Source organism: Salmo salar, chromosome ssa18 (genome assembly GCF_905237065.1).
Source record: "Salmo salar chromosome ssa18, Ssal_v3.1, whole genome shotgun sequence".
NCBI lineage: Eukaryota > Metazoa > Chordata > Actinopteri > Salmoniformes > Salmonidae > Salmo > Salmo salar.
The window spans coordinates 8129650-8146644 of record NC_059459.1 but is presented as its reverse complement, the minus strand read 5'-3'; the positions used below and the strand labels follow the sequence as shown (position 1 = coordinate 8146644).

Genomic DNA, 16995 nt, shown 5'->3' with positions numbered 1-16995 from the left:
CACATGGACATTGCCATTGAGGGCTTAAACCATTGTAAAGTAGTCAACTGGGTGGGACAACCCTATGTTGGAAGGAATGATCCCATTATTCCATCCGGGTCATCATAAGGGATCAGCCAATGAATTACACTTGTGAGCAAATATTCCATAATTGTGGGTGGTAGTAAATCGCGATCCTTGGCTTCATAACTGTTCAAATAACACACTCTAGGTGGCAGTATTCAACCTTTCAGTTTGTTTACCAACTCATAGAAGCAGTAAAAGAAGAAACCGGACTACTTTGAAATGGAGATAACCTCAATGGTGCTGCTTGTGTGCTCACAAATGCCATCATAGGACATATATAAAGATTATATCTCTTTGGTTCGCTGTTTACAACATAGGCCTGGGGGAAAACATCTATTTGTATGGCCCTCTAACTGGAAATTGCTAGTGGGAAATGGTGGAAGCCCTCAATGACAAACAGGTTTTATCATCTAGAGTTCTCTATCTAACACTATAGTGCTAACTTCCCACTTGGTTACGAACGCAGCATTCGACAAAAGAACAGACATACAGTAGGCGACAAAGACAAAGTACAGTAGTTAGTCACAAAGCCTAGATGTCCATCTAGATCAGACCATATTGTTTCACGACCGTGTTTTTACCGGCTGCATTGATTATGCAGAGGACTGGAGGCTCATTATAGTAAACAGTTTAGTAAACGTCTCAGGATGAGGAAGAGGACTGGCGACCGTGACTCCAAGAAGCAGAAGACTGCCGGAGGCGAAGCTTGTGTGTCATCGAGTGCGCAGCCGAGGTAAAATTGCGTAAAGTTATGCTCTCGACTAGAGTATAGTAAATAAATAAGCCTGTTAGGAGTACGCCAGTTTGTAGTCCTAAAAAACAGAAATGAAACCTCGGGTTCGTTCAGCCATTCCTATGCGGGAAATGAATGAGGTTTTGGGATAAAGGCCGAATGAAAATAAGGTCTGAGCAGTGGCGATTTATAATGTAAATCTCTGTGGAGCAAACGCACAATTTTTTTGTTGATGCATGCCAGCAAAGCCACTACACTATACAACACAACACTAAACAATACATTAATTGAACTATAACGGTGACAAACGGTGCCCTCAAACGGTTAGGGCCTACATAAAGCTGTCCCAACAGCAGCGTCCCAACAGCAGCCCAAACACGTTACCACAGCTACACTGGCAGCGAAACAATTCATTCAGCCTCATTTACTGCCTTAAAAAAAACATTGCTGATATGACTGACTTGCTTAAACAAATGTTGTTTCTACTGAAAATTGAGATGTACAAACTATGGCATAAGGGGACGACGAGTGGATGAGAGGCAATCCGTAATTTAGATGAAGACATTAATGAGCGAGCTAGGATGGACAGTCAAAATAGGTATTTGTTCAGCACTTTTGAAATGTACAGCGACAGAATTCAGAACATGGGCCGTTCTTACAGTATTCTCCCTGTACACCAAGTCAGAACTGTACGATAAATAAAGAGGGCATATAAGCAGACAATGAAAGCTCTTACAATATTCATTGATGACATTTCTCTAAAACAGGCTATAGGCTACATGTGCACCACCAAGTCAGAACAATAGGCTAAGTTATGAGGAGGAAAGGGACTAAATTATTAGGGTGAGGATCATGGGTTACTTACAGCTTACTACATAACAGGTAGCCTAGTGGTTAGAGCATTAGGCCAGTAACCAAAAGTTGCTGGATCAAATCCCAGAGCTGACAAGGTAAACATCTGTCATAATGCCCCTGAACAAGGCAGTTAACACACTGTTCCCCAGTAGGCTCTCATTGTAAATAATAATTTGTTCTTAACTGACTTGCCTAGTTAAATAATGGATAAATAAAAATAAGAAACATACACTCAGCATTACTTTCTTAGCTATGGTATACATGTCTCCCTGGCATATTACATAATTTATGCAGCAGCATACAATACATTTTTGGACTCACCTTGTTGTGCTGTGCTCACTTGAACAGGAAGGTGGCACGGCTGTCCTTCGTGGGCAAATTTGTCATCAATCTTTGTCGTCAAAGTCTAGCATTTTCTGGATTTATGGTGCTTTCAAGACTGGGAACTCGGAATAAAACAAGGTCTAATCATGATGTCAGTGATCTTCAGGTCGGAGCTCTTGAAAGAGGCCAGAGTTCCCGACTTGGAATTCCGAGTTGGATGACCATTCAAAACTTATTTTTCTAGTCTGAGTTCCCAGTTGTCTTGAACTCACTGAAGTCTGAGATTTCCGAGTTTCCAGTAGTTTTGAACGCGGCAGAAGTCATGCTGGATTGACAGCATGGCCAAGGTTGAATGTTTATCCTTTTTAAGCTTGGAAAAGTGACCCTTAATCCCAGACTTGGCTCACACATCCACACCACTGAATAGTAGGCTAGTGATTGCTTTGCAATGCTTGCAGTTAGCCACTGATTCCTTCCAAACCACTCGTTGAATTTGCGATTTCCTACTTGTGTAAAGTTTGTTTAATGACCGATGAGCACCAATTAATTTTATCTATAATTTCTCTTCATAACTTCTCTTCATATGACAAGGATTGAAAAGGATTTGCCAATAGATTGTCAACTTGGTTCATGATGATGACTTATAGCTTGCTAACTAAGGTTTTGAAGTATGATGTTGACATCGTCAGTCCAATCAAAGCTATGGTAGATGTAACGTGAATTGACGTCTTTTTATCTGTGGCCAATGACCTTGAGCCTTCTTAGATGGGCACTTCTAATGTAACTCTATGGCAACACCCAAGGGGCTTGAATTTTCAATTGCCTTTTAACCATTTCAAATGAGGATCTTCCTGCTATGGTACGTTGGTTAGAATGCCCGTCCAGCTGTAAACAATAACCTCATCTACATGGCTATGTACAAGCTGTGTAGTGGCCTTTCAACCATTTCAATGAGGACCTCCCTGCTATGGCACATGGGTGAGAAGGGCTGTCCAACTGTAGACAATAAGAACAGACCCCTACATAGCCCATGTACAAAGCGCTACGAAGCGCTACAAGCTTACTGAGTGACTGCTTCAGAATACAGCAATATTTTCTGCCGTATGTATAAATAACCAGATAAAGAGATTTGCTGACCTTTTGCTAGAAATTTATTTCTTTCGATGAACAAAATATCACAAGAGAGGAAATTTGCAAAGGCAAACTAGTAAATTACCCACCACCTTAACATGTAAATTACCCACCAACATAACTTGTGAATAAGAAAAAATATATAATACAGAAAAACGTGTTCACCACCAACATCTACACAAATGTCTTGAGCACCCAACATCTGTTTTTGGGGAGACCTCAGTTCAGTTTTTGGGTTGAGACTTAGGCTGTCGCACTCGGAACCGGACGGCGCGGACTCAAGGTACTGTTAGATGATCCTGAAAAAGTTCAATGTCATGTCCCTGACAAATGCAATATGGTTGTCAGGAGGAAGATGCGCCATCCATGGTTCAATGGCGTCAGAGGGCACTTGCTGGACTCTGTTGCCGTTGCATTATTTCAGCTTCCAAAGGACTCTCAACTGTCTTCTTCTTCGGCCACTGGAGCTGGGTCGGGCAGATGGGGCTGAGGTCAGAGAGCGATGGCGCATCTGGAAGGTGCGTTGGTGAGAAGGGCCAGGGAAGTGATGAGTCAGGTCGGGGAGATGATGAACCACCTGTTGATGGGCCATTTGGCCTCTGCTCGGTCTCTTGGCTGTCCACAACGCCATACAGTGCATTCAGAAAGTATTCAGACCCCTTGACTTTTTCCACATTTTGATACGTTACAGCCTTACTCTAAAAATTTTTTTTTTTAAAGATCCTCAACAATCTACACACAATACCCCAAAATGAGAAAGCAAAAACAGGTTTGTATACATTTTTGCAAATATACATTTACATAAGTATTCAGACCCTTTACTCAGTACTTTGTTGAAGCACCTTTGGCAGCCATTACAGTCTCGAGTCTTCTTGGGTATGACGCTACAAGCTTGGCACATCTGTATTTGGAGAGTTTCTCCCATTCTTCTCTGCAGATCCTCTCAAGCTCTGTCAGGTTGGATGGGGAGCATCGCTGCACAGCTATTCTCAGGTCTCTCCAGAGATGTTCGATCGGGTTCAAGTCCGGGCTCTGGCTGGGCCACTCAAGGACATTCAGAGACTTGTCCCGAAGCCACTCCTGCGTTGTCTTGGCAGTGTTCTTAGGGTCGTCTGAGGTCCTGAGTGCTCTGGAGCAGGTTTTCATCAAGGATCTCTCTGTACTTTGTTTCGTTCATCTTTCCCTCAACCCTGACTAGTCTCCCAGTCCCAGTCACTGAAAAACATCCCCACAGCATGATGCTGCCACCACCATGCTTCAACGTAGGGATGGTGTCAGGTTTCCAGATGTGACACTTGGCATTAAGGCCAAAGAGTTCAATCTTGGTTTCATCAGACTAGAGAATCTTGTTTCTCATGATCTTAGAGTCTTTAGGTGCCTTTTTTCAAACTCCAAACAGGCTGTCATGTGCATTTTACTGAGGAGTGGCTTCCGTCTGGCCACTCTACCATAAAGGCCTGATTGGTGGAGTGTTGCAGAGACGGTTGTCCTTCTGGAAGTTTCTCCCATCTCTACAGAGGAACTCTGGAGCTCTGTCAGAGTGACCATTGGGCTCTTGGTCACCTCCCTGACCAAGGCCCTTCTTCCCCGAATGGTCAGTTTGGCTGGGCGGCCAGCTCTAGGAAGAGCCTTGGTGGTTCCAACTTCTTCCATTTAAGAATGGTGGAGGCCGCTGTGTTCTTGGGGACCTTCAATGCTGCAGACATTCTTTGGTACCCTTCCCCAGATCTATGCCTCGACACAATCCTGTCTCGGATCTCCACGGACCATTCCTTCGACCTCATGGCTTATTTCTTGCTCTGACATGCACTGTCAACTGTGGGATCTTATATAGACAGTTGTACCCCTTTCCAAATCATGGCCAATCAATTGAATTCCAACTTGTAGAAACATCTCAAGGATGATCAATGGAAACAGGATGCACCTGAGCTCAATTTTGTGTTTCATAGTGAAGTGTCTGAATAATTATGTAAATAAGGTATTTCAGTTTTTTTTTTTTTTAATTAGCAAACATTTCTAAACCAGTTTTTGCTTTGTCATTGTGGGGTATTTTGTGTAAATTGATGAGGGAAAAAAAACATAATTGAATCCATTTTAAAATAAGGCTGTAACGTCAGAAAACGCGGAAAAGGTCAAGGGGTCTGAGGACTTTCAGAACGCACTGTAATTGAGTGTAGCGACAGTCGAAAATAAAAGCAAGCATTGCTTCCGTGTTTATAAATACCATACGGGTTGTGATGTAGACACAGGGACAGGACTTCCGTTGCAAGACTTCCTCAATACTGCCCCTCAAGTCTTCGCAAGGAGCTATACGCTGCGTTCCAAATTTCTTGGGGCGCACTTGTGCATACAAGGAGCAGCCAATTTTGTGACGTAAAATGACACTGCGATACTCCGTCGGCTTCGTAGAGGCCTTTAGGAGATCTTATTCGGTTTGTTCTATCAGATAATATCAGCCAGTTAACATGACCTTTATTAATTATGAAGCCTTTATGTGCTTATTTTAATTACGTAAGCTTCAAAATTCAAAAAGTGATGTTAGTTGTTGAATATTATCTCATAGAACAAAACTTATAAGATCTTCTAAGCTTATGTTTGCCACAGACCTTATTTTCTGTGTTTATCCAAAATCCCATTTATTTCTCCATAGGCTATGGCCAACGAGCCATAGCGGAGTTAGTCTCCATTAGCGCCTACAAAAAGACTCCATAACTATTGCGCCCTATTATTGGCCTAAAATGTGCTTCAATGCCAATATCCAGTAAGGTCTGCTGACACAGCATGGACCTTTTGTCATTGCAATGTTGACGCTTTTTGTCTCTCTCTCTCTATCTCTCAGACCTCGCTCCCGTTTGTTGTGGTGGGTCAAAAGAGGTCTCCTGGCCGTATGTGTCATTTATGTTTCTGTGCCTTTCATGATGCGACTGTTCCCTGACATCATAAAACACCTGGTGTATTCTCACAGAGGTGAGTGTAAGCTAATCATGATCATTTTCCAAAATACTGGACAAATCAGGAATAACAAATCGTATAACATATCGTCTGCTTCTCTCCTTGTTTTTTTTAGTCAGCGTCCCATTCTTTGTCAACCTTAGCCAGCCAGCTGACCTGTATCTTAACCACACTGTGAACATGTACCTTAAATCTGAGCAAGGGATCTCATTGGGTGTTTGGTGAGTAGGCTTTCTCCAGGTTACTTTGTGAGCAGGGTAATGTAGCCGACCTACCTTACTTCGGAAGTACACTCACTGCCATTGGACAGTATAGCTTTTATAAAGACAGCATTGAACTTTAAACATCAAAATCTATACATTGTCCCTTCCACGTGTTGTCACTTCCTAATGTTGTCACTTACAAGTGTTGTCACTGTACAATACCTTCAAGGCACACCATCCCTGAAAGTCAGTGGAAGGAGGCACAGGGAAAGGACTTGGAATGGTACCAAGATTCTTTGGGAGCTGGAATTCCGATTATCATTTATCTCCATGGCAATGGAGGCACAAGGTAGGAAGAACAATGGATTCCTATACAATGATATTGTTCTCACTTTGAATCTAAAAGTACACATTCTTTCAAACAGGGCAGCAAGTCACCGTGTGGGATTAATACATGTAAGTGACTGTCGACTACATCAAAAGTTACTTCATCATGGCAGAAAAATGACATTGGTGATTGATAAATTGGTGATTGGCCTTTGTGTCCACAGGTGCTGAGTGCAATAGGTTGCCATGTTTTGGCTTTGGACTACAGAGGTTGGTTAAACTTACATTTGACTAGACTGTTGAAACATATTTGCTTTATTTATTTAGTCTGAATAAATGTTTATAATCATTATACACATCCTTGATAACCTAGCATTAGTCTACATTTTGTATTGTGACAGTGTTATTTTACCTTGCTTGCTGTGAAGAGAGTCCGATAACCAAGTCTCAATTCCTTACTCTGCAGTAGAGCTCAGCCTCTGGCGTGGGTTCGCTGTGACTTCCCCCTTGTGGTCATATACAAATCATTGCACAAATCTGCATCAAGTTTACCTCAGGCAGACAGACATGACATGATAGGCTTATACATAGTCTAGTATGTTTGCATAGTGAACAACCATTGATATAAGAAACTCTAACAGGTTTTGGGGACTCCACCGGAGAGCCCACTGAAGTTGGTCTAACCACTGACACCCTCTACTTGTACCAGTGGGTAAAAGCCCACAGTGGGAGCAGTCTGGTGGTATTATGGGGACACTCCCTTGGCACTGGGTGAGTGACCCAATGTGTGCCTTCAGGTGGATGGTTCAGTTTGTAGAGATGAGATAAGCGAGTAGAAATGATTTTTTATGTCAATGCGCAGCAGACCTGGGCAAACCATAGTTGTTTTTGGAAGTTTATTTTAAAATACTAACTTTTCAAATACTCAAGGTAGTCTAATATAGTTTATGTAGAGTATCAACTAAATGGCAACTATTTTCTTTAATATTCAAATACATGTCTCAAAAAAAACATAATATTTTCAAGTATTTTGAATACCTCTCAGAAAACCAAATAATATTTGAAGGTATTTGAAAAAAATGATGCATTTGATGGCTGCCAAGTATTTGATGAAGAACAGTTAGTTGAATTAGTCTAAATATATCATCATTAGCACATGGTTTGGAGGGCTCTCCGATATAGATATGAATCTTAATATCATTTATAGCCTAGAATTAAATACATGAGGGACATGGAATCAATCACCTCAACATTTGAGCATACCACTTTTGCAGCTTCAAAATGACTAACAAATGTATTTTCACAGTGAGTGAGACAAGTAATACAGTAACACTAAACATCAAGTTCTTATACATGTATAGTACTAGTACCTTTGTGATTATTACAATAGCAACATAGTTGTTACATAGAACTTTGGAAATTGCTTTATAATTGAATAATAATGGTGTGATTACATAAGTGGAATAAGGAACAGTCACTTTTCCTGTGTACAGTACTTTCAAAAATGCTCAGCTCATTGCTATGTAATTACAATGCAATTACCAAAGTATCATGTAACAACATGCTAATAAATGTTGCTCCATTAAGTATAAAACATATCCCAAAACGGCCTTCTTGAATTAACTACAGCCAAGGTAGGTGGAAAATCATGTTAGTTTGTATTTCGAGTAAAATTCAGAGTAAAGTATCCCTTTAAAGATGGTATAGTGTGTGTTTGAAATAAGAACCGTTCCCCTCAGATGGACAAAGAAGTTCAAAGTTGTTTTTGCTAAGCATCCAACTTGAATTTAAACTTTGAATTTCTCTTCAGGATTATCAGGTATCATAAAATGAATTGCTGCTTTCAACCTTTTCAGTGGCATGTTGAAAGAGTCACTCACAACTTATTTATACATATTTACTAAATATAATTGGTTAATTGGTTTGACTTGATTATATACACCTGAGGCAGTGGACATTCAGGAGAATTTACATTTACAGAATGTTCATATATAAATGTATTGTGTAGATCAAATATGACTGTCAGATTGGAATAGCATAGGAGATTGTGTTCTATTCATTCTCTTTCTATATGCAATTCCACACAACTGTGCCATTAGTTGAAGGCAGCCAATTCCAATAGTTTCTGAAAAGTAGTATTCAAATGTTTTTTTAAGTAGTTGTTTTCTCAGAAATGTATTCAAATAGTTTTAAAAAGTGGGTACTTTCTCATATCTGTATTCAAATAGTTTTAAAAAGTAGTGATTTTTTTGTGATTTCTATTCAAATAGATGTAGTCAAAGTAACTATTTATTCCCCCCAAAACTAGTTACTTTCCACAAAGCATAGTTAAAACTATACCGTGCATTCAGAAAGTATTTAGACCCCTTCCCTTTTTCCACCTTTTGTTACGTTACAGCCTTATTTTAAAATAGATTAAATAAAACATTTTCTTCATCAATCTACATAGAATACCCCATTATGACAGCATGAAAACAGGTTTTTAGAAACTTTTACAAATGTACAAATAAAAACAGAAATACCTTATTTACATAAGTATTCAGACCCTTTGCTATGAGACTAAAAATTAAGCTTAAGTGCATCCTGTTTCCATTGATCATCCTTGAGATGTTTCTACAACTTGATTGGAGTCCACCTGTGGTAAATTCAAATGATTGGACATGATTTGAAAAGGCACACACCTGTCTATTTAAGGTCCCACAGTTGACAGACATGTCAGAGCAAAAACCAAGCCATAAGGTCGAAGGAATCGTCCGTAGAGCTCCGAGACAGGATTGTGTCGAGGCACAGATCTGGGGAAGGGTACCAAAAAATGTCTGCAGCATTGAAGGTCCCCAAGAACACAGTGGCCTCCAACATTATTAAATGGAAGAAGTTTGGAACCACCAAGACTCTTCCTAAAGCTGGCCGCCCAGCCAAAGTGAGCAATCGGGGGAGAAGGGCCTTAGTCAGGGAGGTGGCCAAGAACCCGATGGTCACTCTGACAGAGCTCCAGAGTTCCTCTGTGGAGATGGGAGAAACTTCCAGAAGGACCACCATCTCTGCAGCACTCCACCAATCAGGCATTTATGGTAGAGTGGCCAGACATAAGCCCCTCCTCAGTAAAAGGTACATAACAGCCTGCTTGGAGTTTGCCAAAAGGCACCTAAAACAAGATTCTCTGGTCTGATGAAACCAAGATTGAACTCTTTGGCTTGAATGCCAAGCGTCACATCTGGAGGAAACCTGGCACCATTCCTACGGTGAAGCATGGAGCTGGGAGCATTTTTTTCAGTGGCAAGGACTAGGAGACCAGCCAGGATCGATGGGAAAATGAACGAGGTAAAGTACAGAGATCCTTGATAAAAACCTGCTCCGGGGCACTCAGGACCTCAGACTGGGGTGAAGGTTCACCTTCCAACAGGACTACGACCCTAAGCACACTGCCAAGACAATGCAGGAGTGGCTTCGGGACAAGTCTTTGAATGTCCTTGAGTGGCCCAGTCAGAGTCCGGACTTGAACCCGATCGAACATCTCTGGAGAGACCTGAAAATATCTATGCAGCGATGCTCCCCATCCAACCTGACAGCGCTTGAGAGGATCTGCAGAGAATAATCGGAGAAACTCCCCAAATACATGTGTGCCACGTTTGTAGCGTCATACCCAAGAAGACTTGAGGCTGTAATTGCTGCCGAAGGTGCTTCAACAAAGTACTGAGTAAACAGTCTGAATGCTTATGTATATGTAATATTTCAGTTTGATTTTTTTTAAATAAATTTGCAAACATTTCTAAAAACCTGTTTTTGCTTTGTCATTATGGGGTATTGTGTGTAGATTGATAAGGGGGAAAAAAAGATTGAATCAATTTTAGAATAAGGCTGTAACGTAACAAAATGTGGAAAAAGTCAAGGGGTCTGAATACTTTCCGAATGCACTGTAGTTATCCCAGATCTGATGCACAGTTTCACACAATTATGAGGGGTGGGAAAAAATCGAATGAAACAAGCAAGCTTTAAACTATACACTGGAGACTCTTAAATGAGCAATGTGAGCTTTCAAATCAAACAAATAACAGTTAAATCATATAACCACGATTCGAATCATGAAAAACCTTCAAATTAAATGCACATCTCACAATGTAAGGAAATTGGGGTGTAAGGCAAAGGTACAAAGGTACAGATGTAGGATTCTTAATTTGATCACTGTTTTGTTGCTGAGAATTTTCCTGCAATGCAAACTTGTAGTGTATTTCAGTTTTATAAAGACTTCTAAAGTGTGATTTCCACTTTGAAATTTCAGACTTGATCTGACCTAACAAAAAATGTATCAACCGCTAGAAAATGTCCATTAATTATAATCCACATAATAATTCACATTTCCTGTTACTGCAGGATTATTATCCTGATGTAGCAAACTGGCTCAAATGACGATCCTTTATCTGTAAAGGTAATGTCGCGGAAATTCTTACACAGGGACACTCAAAGTCAATCTGAAATGAATCATTCTTTATTGTCAGCGCACTGGAAAGGTTCCAACCAACTCAATGATCCATAGTACACATGTCAATCACGAGCTCTACCTGGGCAGACCCAGCAGTTGTCTCATATACGGCTATACACAGACAAGTTATATTTGCATGATTTAGCATAATTAATTAATCATTATCCTTTTTTGTTTCATCCATGTGACAAACCAATACTGGTTCATAACATGTGACAGACCAATACCTGACCAGGCTTCTCCTCTCTAATCTGAGACCTTGAAACTGAGATATCTTTCATTCTTAAAACAAGGTCTGGGCGTACTGCCAAATTGCAGCTACTGATAGTGAGGATTTGGACACAGAAATTGGTCTATAGAACAGCACATGAATATAACACAGAAATTAGTTATAAGAAAAGCCCAAACATTAAAATTACATTACAGTAATCAAAGGTAATATTGTGTCTGTTACTAAGTAAGCAAACACAATATTACCTATGATTACTTTTAGCATTTTTACATTTACCTTGATTAGCTTGACCTGTACGTTTTATTACCTTTGCCTTACACTCCAAATAGATATGTATTTCATTCCACTGGTAGGCTTTTCATGATTTAAATCATATCATATTTAACTGTTTGTTTGATTTGAAAAGTAACATTGTCCGTACAAGAGACTGTTCGCCTAGCTATAACCGAACGGTTGCTGGTTCAAATACCCGAGCCGACAAGGCGAGAAATCTGTCGATGTGCACTTGAGCAAGGCACTTAACCCTAATTTGTTCTAGGGGCGCCGTACTACTATGACTGACCCTGTAAAAAACAACACATTTCCCTGCACCTATCAGGTGTATGTGACAAAACATATTTTTTTAATTAACACTTATTTGTTTCATTTTGTTCTTGTTCCACCCCTCATACACAATATATATATTTGTGAGATGTTTAAGTTAGAGAATCTGTCACTACTACTACTACTACTACTACTTATCTACCACCACTAACAGTGATGATTGAAATACTCCAATCAATAATTAGAAATATGACAGAACATTTTGACAATGACTCAAAGTACGAGACATGATCAGTAAACACCATTTTACCCCTCACAGAGTGGCCACTAACACTGCAGTCAAACTAATTGAACAAGGTAGGCTTTACTGAACCCATTCAACTTTTTATACCCTCTAGTTACAGTACAATACACATTTCATGAATGTTTTTTGTGTGACTCAGTTCATGGAAGTTGACCTGATGTACTTAGACTCAGAATATTTTGCTTTAATCAGGGATTGTTGTTGATGGTGTGATCATTGAGGGAGCATACACCAACATTCGACAGGGGGGTGCCCATCATCCGTTTGCCTGGGTAAGACTCACATACCCTCCTCTCCATGGTGGTACAGTACATCTTAAAATGCCATGATTTAGAATTTATTAATGTACTAAACTGCACTTCTCTTCCTCTTTAATTTTCCTTGTGTCCTCAGTTTTATTGGAAGTTCCCAGGTTTTGAGTACTTTTTCCTGGACACAATGGCAGAAAACAATATCATCTTCCCTAATGATGAAAAGTACGTATTTTCTCGATTTAGATTCAAATGAAAACAAAACATTTTGTTGTAAATTTATTTTGGTTTATGCAACTTTTCAGTGTACTTATCATCCTTTATTTTGAGATTATTAATACAGGTTTGCAATATGCGATAACAAATCAAATCAAAATAACTAACTGTTACAGTGCCTTCAGAAAGTATTCACACCTTGTTTTACAGCCTGAATTCAAATTGATTAAATTGAGATTTTATGTCACTGGCCTACACACAATACCCCATAATGTGAAATTAAATTAATTAACAAATTAATTCAAATGAAAAGCTTAAATGTCTCGAGTCAATAAGTATTCAACCCCTTTGTTATGGCAAGCCTAAATAAGTTCAGGAGTAAAAATGTGCTTAACAAGTCACATAATAAGTTGCAATAACAGTGTTTAATGTGATTTTTGAATGACTACCTCATTTCTGTGAATTGCAAACACAGATTTTTTAATTTCTCGCAAAGAAGGGCACCCATTGGTAGATTGGTAAAAGAAAGCAGACATTGAATATCCCTTTGAGCATGGTGAAGTTATTAATTACCCTTTGGATGGTGTATCAATACACCCAGTCACTACAAAGATACAGGGGTCCTTCCGAACCTAGTTGCCATAGAGGAAGGAAACTGCTCAGGGATTTCACCATGAGGCCAATGGTGACTTTAAAACAGTTACAGAGTTTAATGGCTGTGATAGAATAAAACTGACTATGAATCAACAACATTGTAGTTGCTCCACAATACTAACCTAAACAACAGAGTGAAAAGAAGGAAGCCTGTACAGAATAAAAATATTCCAAAACATGCACCCTGTTTGCAATGAAGCACTAAAGTAAAACTGCAAAAAATGTGGCAAAGAAATTAACTTCATGTCCTGATTACAAAGCATTATGTTTGGGGCAAATCCAACACATCACTAAGTACCACTCTTCATATTTTCAAGCATGGTGGTGGCTGCATCATGTTATGGGTATGCTTGTCATTGGCAAGGAATATGGATTCTAATATATATATATATATATATATATATATATATTCTAACATGTATTGACTCAGGGGTGTGAATACTTATGTAAATTAGATATTTCTGTATTTAATTTTTAAATAAATTTGGTAACATTCCTAAAAATATGTTTTGACTTTGTCATTATGGGGTAGATGGGTGAAAGAAATGTTGAATTCAATTAAAATCAAATTGTATTTGTCACATGCGCCCGAATGCAACAGGTAGACTTTACAGTGAAATGCTTACTTATAAGCCCTTAACCAACAATGCAGTTTTAAGAAAGATACATAAAAAAAATAATTAAAGAGCAGCAGTAAAATACCAATAGCGAGACTATATACCGGGGGTACCGGTACAGAGTCAATACCAAATCTTTTCAGTCTCCTGAGGGGGAATAGGTTTTGCCGTGCCCTCTTCACGACTGTCTTGGTGTGCTTGGACCATGTTAGTTTGTTGGTGATGTGGACACCAAGGAACCTGAAGCTCTCTACCTGCTCCACTACAGCACCGTCGATGAGAATGGTCCTCCTTTTCCTGTAGTCCACAATCATCTACTTAGTCTTGATCACGTTCAGGCTTTAATACAACAAAATGTGGAATAAGTCAAGGGGTATGAATACTTTCTGAATGCACTGCAACCAAATGTGTTTGAGAATCGTTCTGAGAGATTGAGGTTGACTGTTCATGTAAAGTGATGCTTCATCAATTCTCCACAGCTTGAAGAGGATGAGGAGTCGTCTTCTGATCCTTCATGCAGAGGATGACCACATAGTGCCCATCCACATGGCTCAGCAGGTGTGGCATGATACTTTTACTGTAACTGACAATAATTCCTCTATTGTCATCTGTCCATAGTATCCCAAGCAACATTTCTGATATTATCTGTATGGGTTGAATGAGTATATATCAAGAAGAGTTCCTGGAAACATGATATTTACAATAAAGGAAGTTTCCACCCCTAATTCTTTGTTGTGTTCCTATCAAGCTGTATGAAATAGCACAGAGTGCCCAGAACTCAGAAAATCAAGTGAAGATGATACCGTTCGCCGGATCCCTTGGGTACCATCACAATGGATTATACAAAGACCCTCACCTGCCAGGCATCATCAGGTTAGAAAATCTTGTCAACTATTCAGTTGCAATTTCTATTTGGCAAAATAGAAATTGCTGATTCTAAATAATTTATTCTAAATAATTTATTCTGATTCTAAATAATTTAATTCTAACAATAAAGGTAAAAATGTTTTTATCCATATTGTTACAGGGAATTTGTACATACGTTGGCCCCCTAATCCAGTGACCTGTGCAGAAGAGCCTTTGGAGTGTTTCAACATATCTAGAGGACTGCAAACCCTAGATGCACAGTTTGCACATAAATGTGTCTCTTTACCTTATGGCAAATCAGTAGGGTGACCTTCAATCACATGGTCCAATCATTGACCTAATATCAGATAAAAGTTACATTGTTAGTAAAGTTAAGCAGTTACTTAGCCGAAGGGGGGGGTGCATTATTATCCAATGCATTATTATCTAGCTATAGCCTATGCAAATTACAAAACGTCTGAGATGGAAGCAATTAATTTGTTGACTGTCGGTTTATGAATGACACATGTGAAGAATGATGACTAATCAATGTTTAAAGTGTCAAACTTAGGTGAATTCTTTGTATTGATTACAGAAAAGTTACTGCTGAAAACTTTTCTTTTTGGCTAGTATTATCCCCAGATTCCAAAATCATGTTTGCAAGTACAAGTAAAACCTGATCGATGCTCATGAATCTTACTCCATGACTCCTGCTTCTTTGTTGATTATGAACTTGCTTGTTTACCCGACCGTGGGAAAGACTACCCACTGGGCAAAAACTGGTTGAATCAACATTGTTTCCATGTCATTTCAACCAAATAATTCAATGTGAGGATGTTGAATCAACATGGAAAACTGGTTAAATTAGCAAAAATGTTCATCAAAATCTAATGACGGGGTGAAATTGTTTGTTGATTTCAATTTCAATTCACGTTAGTTGACAACTCAACCAAATCAATACTAGATGTTGAACTGACGCCTGTGCCCAGTGGGAATGTTTGTTTCCAAACTCACGACTCTGACTCTATTGGTTACGCAGACAAGGCCTTCCATCCTATTCTAACCCTCTCTCGCCGGCTTTGTATTCATGTTACCTGATGAAATTGCTGTACAATATGATCTTGTTGCCATCTGATGCACATTCAAATGTCATAAAAAATCTACACTGCAAAGCTCTCCCTGTCTTCTGCTGTGCCCTGATTGTATTACTGCTGATGATATCTGGAAATGTGCATGTACACCCTGGCCTGTCTATTGCTGATAGCCCCAATAGAGAGCAATAGTAATGCTGTCTTTTTGTAGGCACTATAACGCCACCATGGTTCATTGGACAAAGCCTATGGGAAAATTAATGGAGTTTTTTTTTTTTTTTGGATAAGCGCCCACTCAGGCTATCTGAAAGGCCAAAGTCAGTTACTTTTAAGGAGCTGTTCTCTCTGGGTCCAACCACAAGAAGTTCTGGAAAATGGTGAGATTGTCACGATCGTCAAACGGAGTGCACCAAAGTGCAGCGTGGTAAGTGTTCATCGTAGTATTTATTTACCTCAGAAAACTACAAACAAAAGGAACAAACAATGAATACGACCGTAACGTCTTGTAGGCTTAATAACAAGCAGTACAAAATAAAGATCCCACAAAACAAAGGGAAAAACAGGCTGCCTAAGTATGGCCTCCAATCAGAGACAACGATAGACAGCTGCCTCTGATTGGAAACCATACCCAGCCAAAACATAGAAAACAAAACAGAATGCCCACCCACCTATCACACCCTGACCTAACTAAACAGAGAAAACACAGCTCTCCTAGGTCAGAGCGTGACAGAGATACCTGGATAATTAACCCTCCTCCTCACAGCTGCCTATGTCCCTTAATGTTGATGATGTGGTTGTTACTGACAAGGAACGTATGGCTGAGCTCTTTAATCACTTCATTAAGTCAGTATTTCTATTTGACTCATCCACACCTCCTTGCCCGTCCAACACTTCCTCATCTCCCAACCCTTCTAATATGACTAGCCCTGATGCTCCTCCCTCTGTTTCCCATGCCAAGCTTCTCCCTGCAGGCGGTCACAGAGTCTGAGGTGCTAAAGGAGCTCCTTAAACCTGACCCTAAGAAAACATCTAGGTCAGATGGTTTAGATCCTTTCTTCTTTAAGATTGCATCCTCTGTTATCGCTAAGCCTATCTCTCACCTTTTTAACCTGTCTCAACCGTCCCGCAAGGGACCCACCAATCCTGAAGTTAAGGATGTCTCACTGCAAC

At 39.7% G+C, this 16995-nt stretch overlaps 1 protein-coding gene across 2 annotated transcripts; it reads left to right on the top strand.

Moving 5' to 3' along the window:
* The first annotated feature begins 504 nt into the window (after nucleotides 1–504).
* LOC106576811 (lysophosphatidylserine lipase ABHD12) lies at nucleotides 505–15910 on the top strand. Of its 2 annotated transcripts, XM_014154247.2 has the most exons (14): nucleotides 514–799; nucleotides 3458–3627; nucleotides 5949–6076; nucleotides 6177–6282; nucleotides 6494–6613; nucleotides 6690–6720; nucleotides 6816–6861; nucleotides 7233–7362; nucleotides 12166–12203; nucleotides 12343–12422; nucleotides 12544–12626; nucleotides 14368–14446; nucleotides 14637–14761; nucleotides 14916–15910. In XM_014154247.2, the coding sequence occupies exons 2-14, from the start codon at nucleotides 3476–3478 to the stop codon at nucleotides 14941–14943; spliced, it is 1146 nt and encodes a 381-aa protein (XP_014009722.1). In that variant the 5' UTR covers nucleotides 514–799; nucleotides 3458–3475; the 3' UTR covers nucleotides 14944–15910. The 2 variants fall into 2 exon arrangements, with proteins under 2 accessions (XP_014009723.1, XP_014009722.1); XM_014154248.2 differs by lacking the exon at nucleotides 3458–3627 and having other exon boundaries at nucleotides 505–799.
* The last annotated feature ends 1085 nt before the right edge of the window (nucleotides 15911–16995 follow it).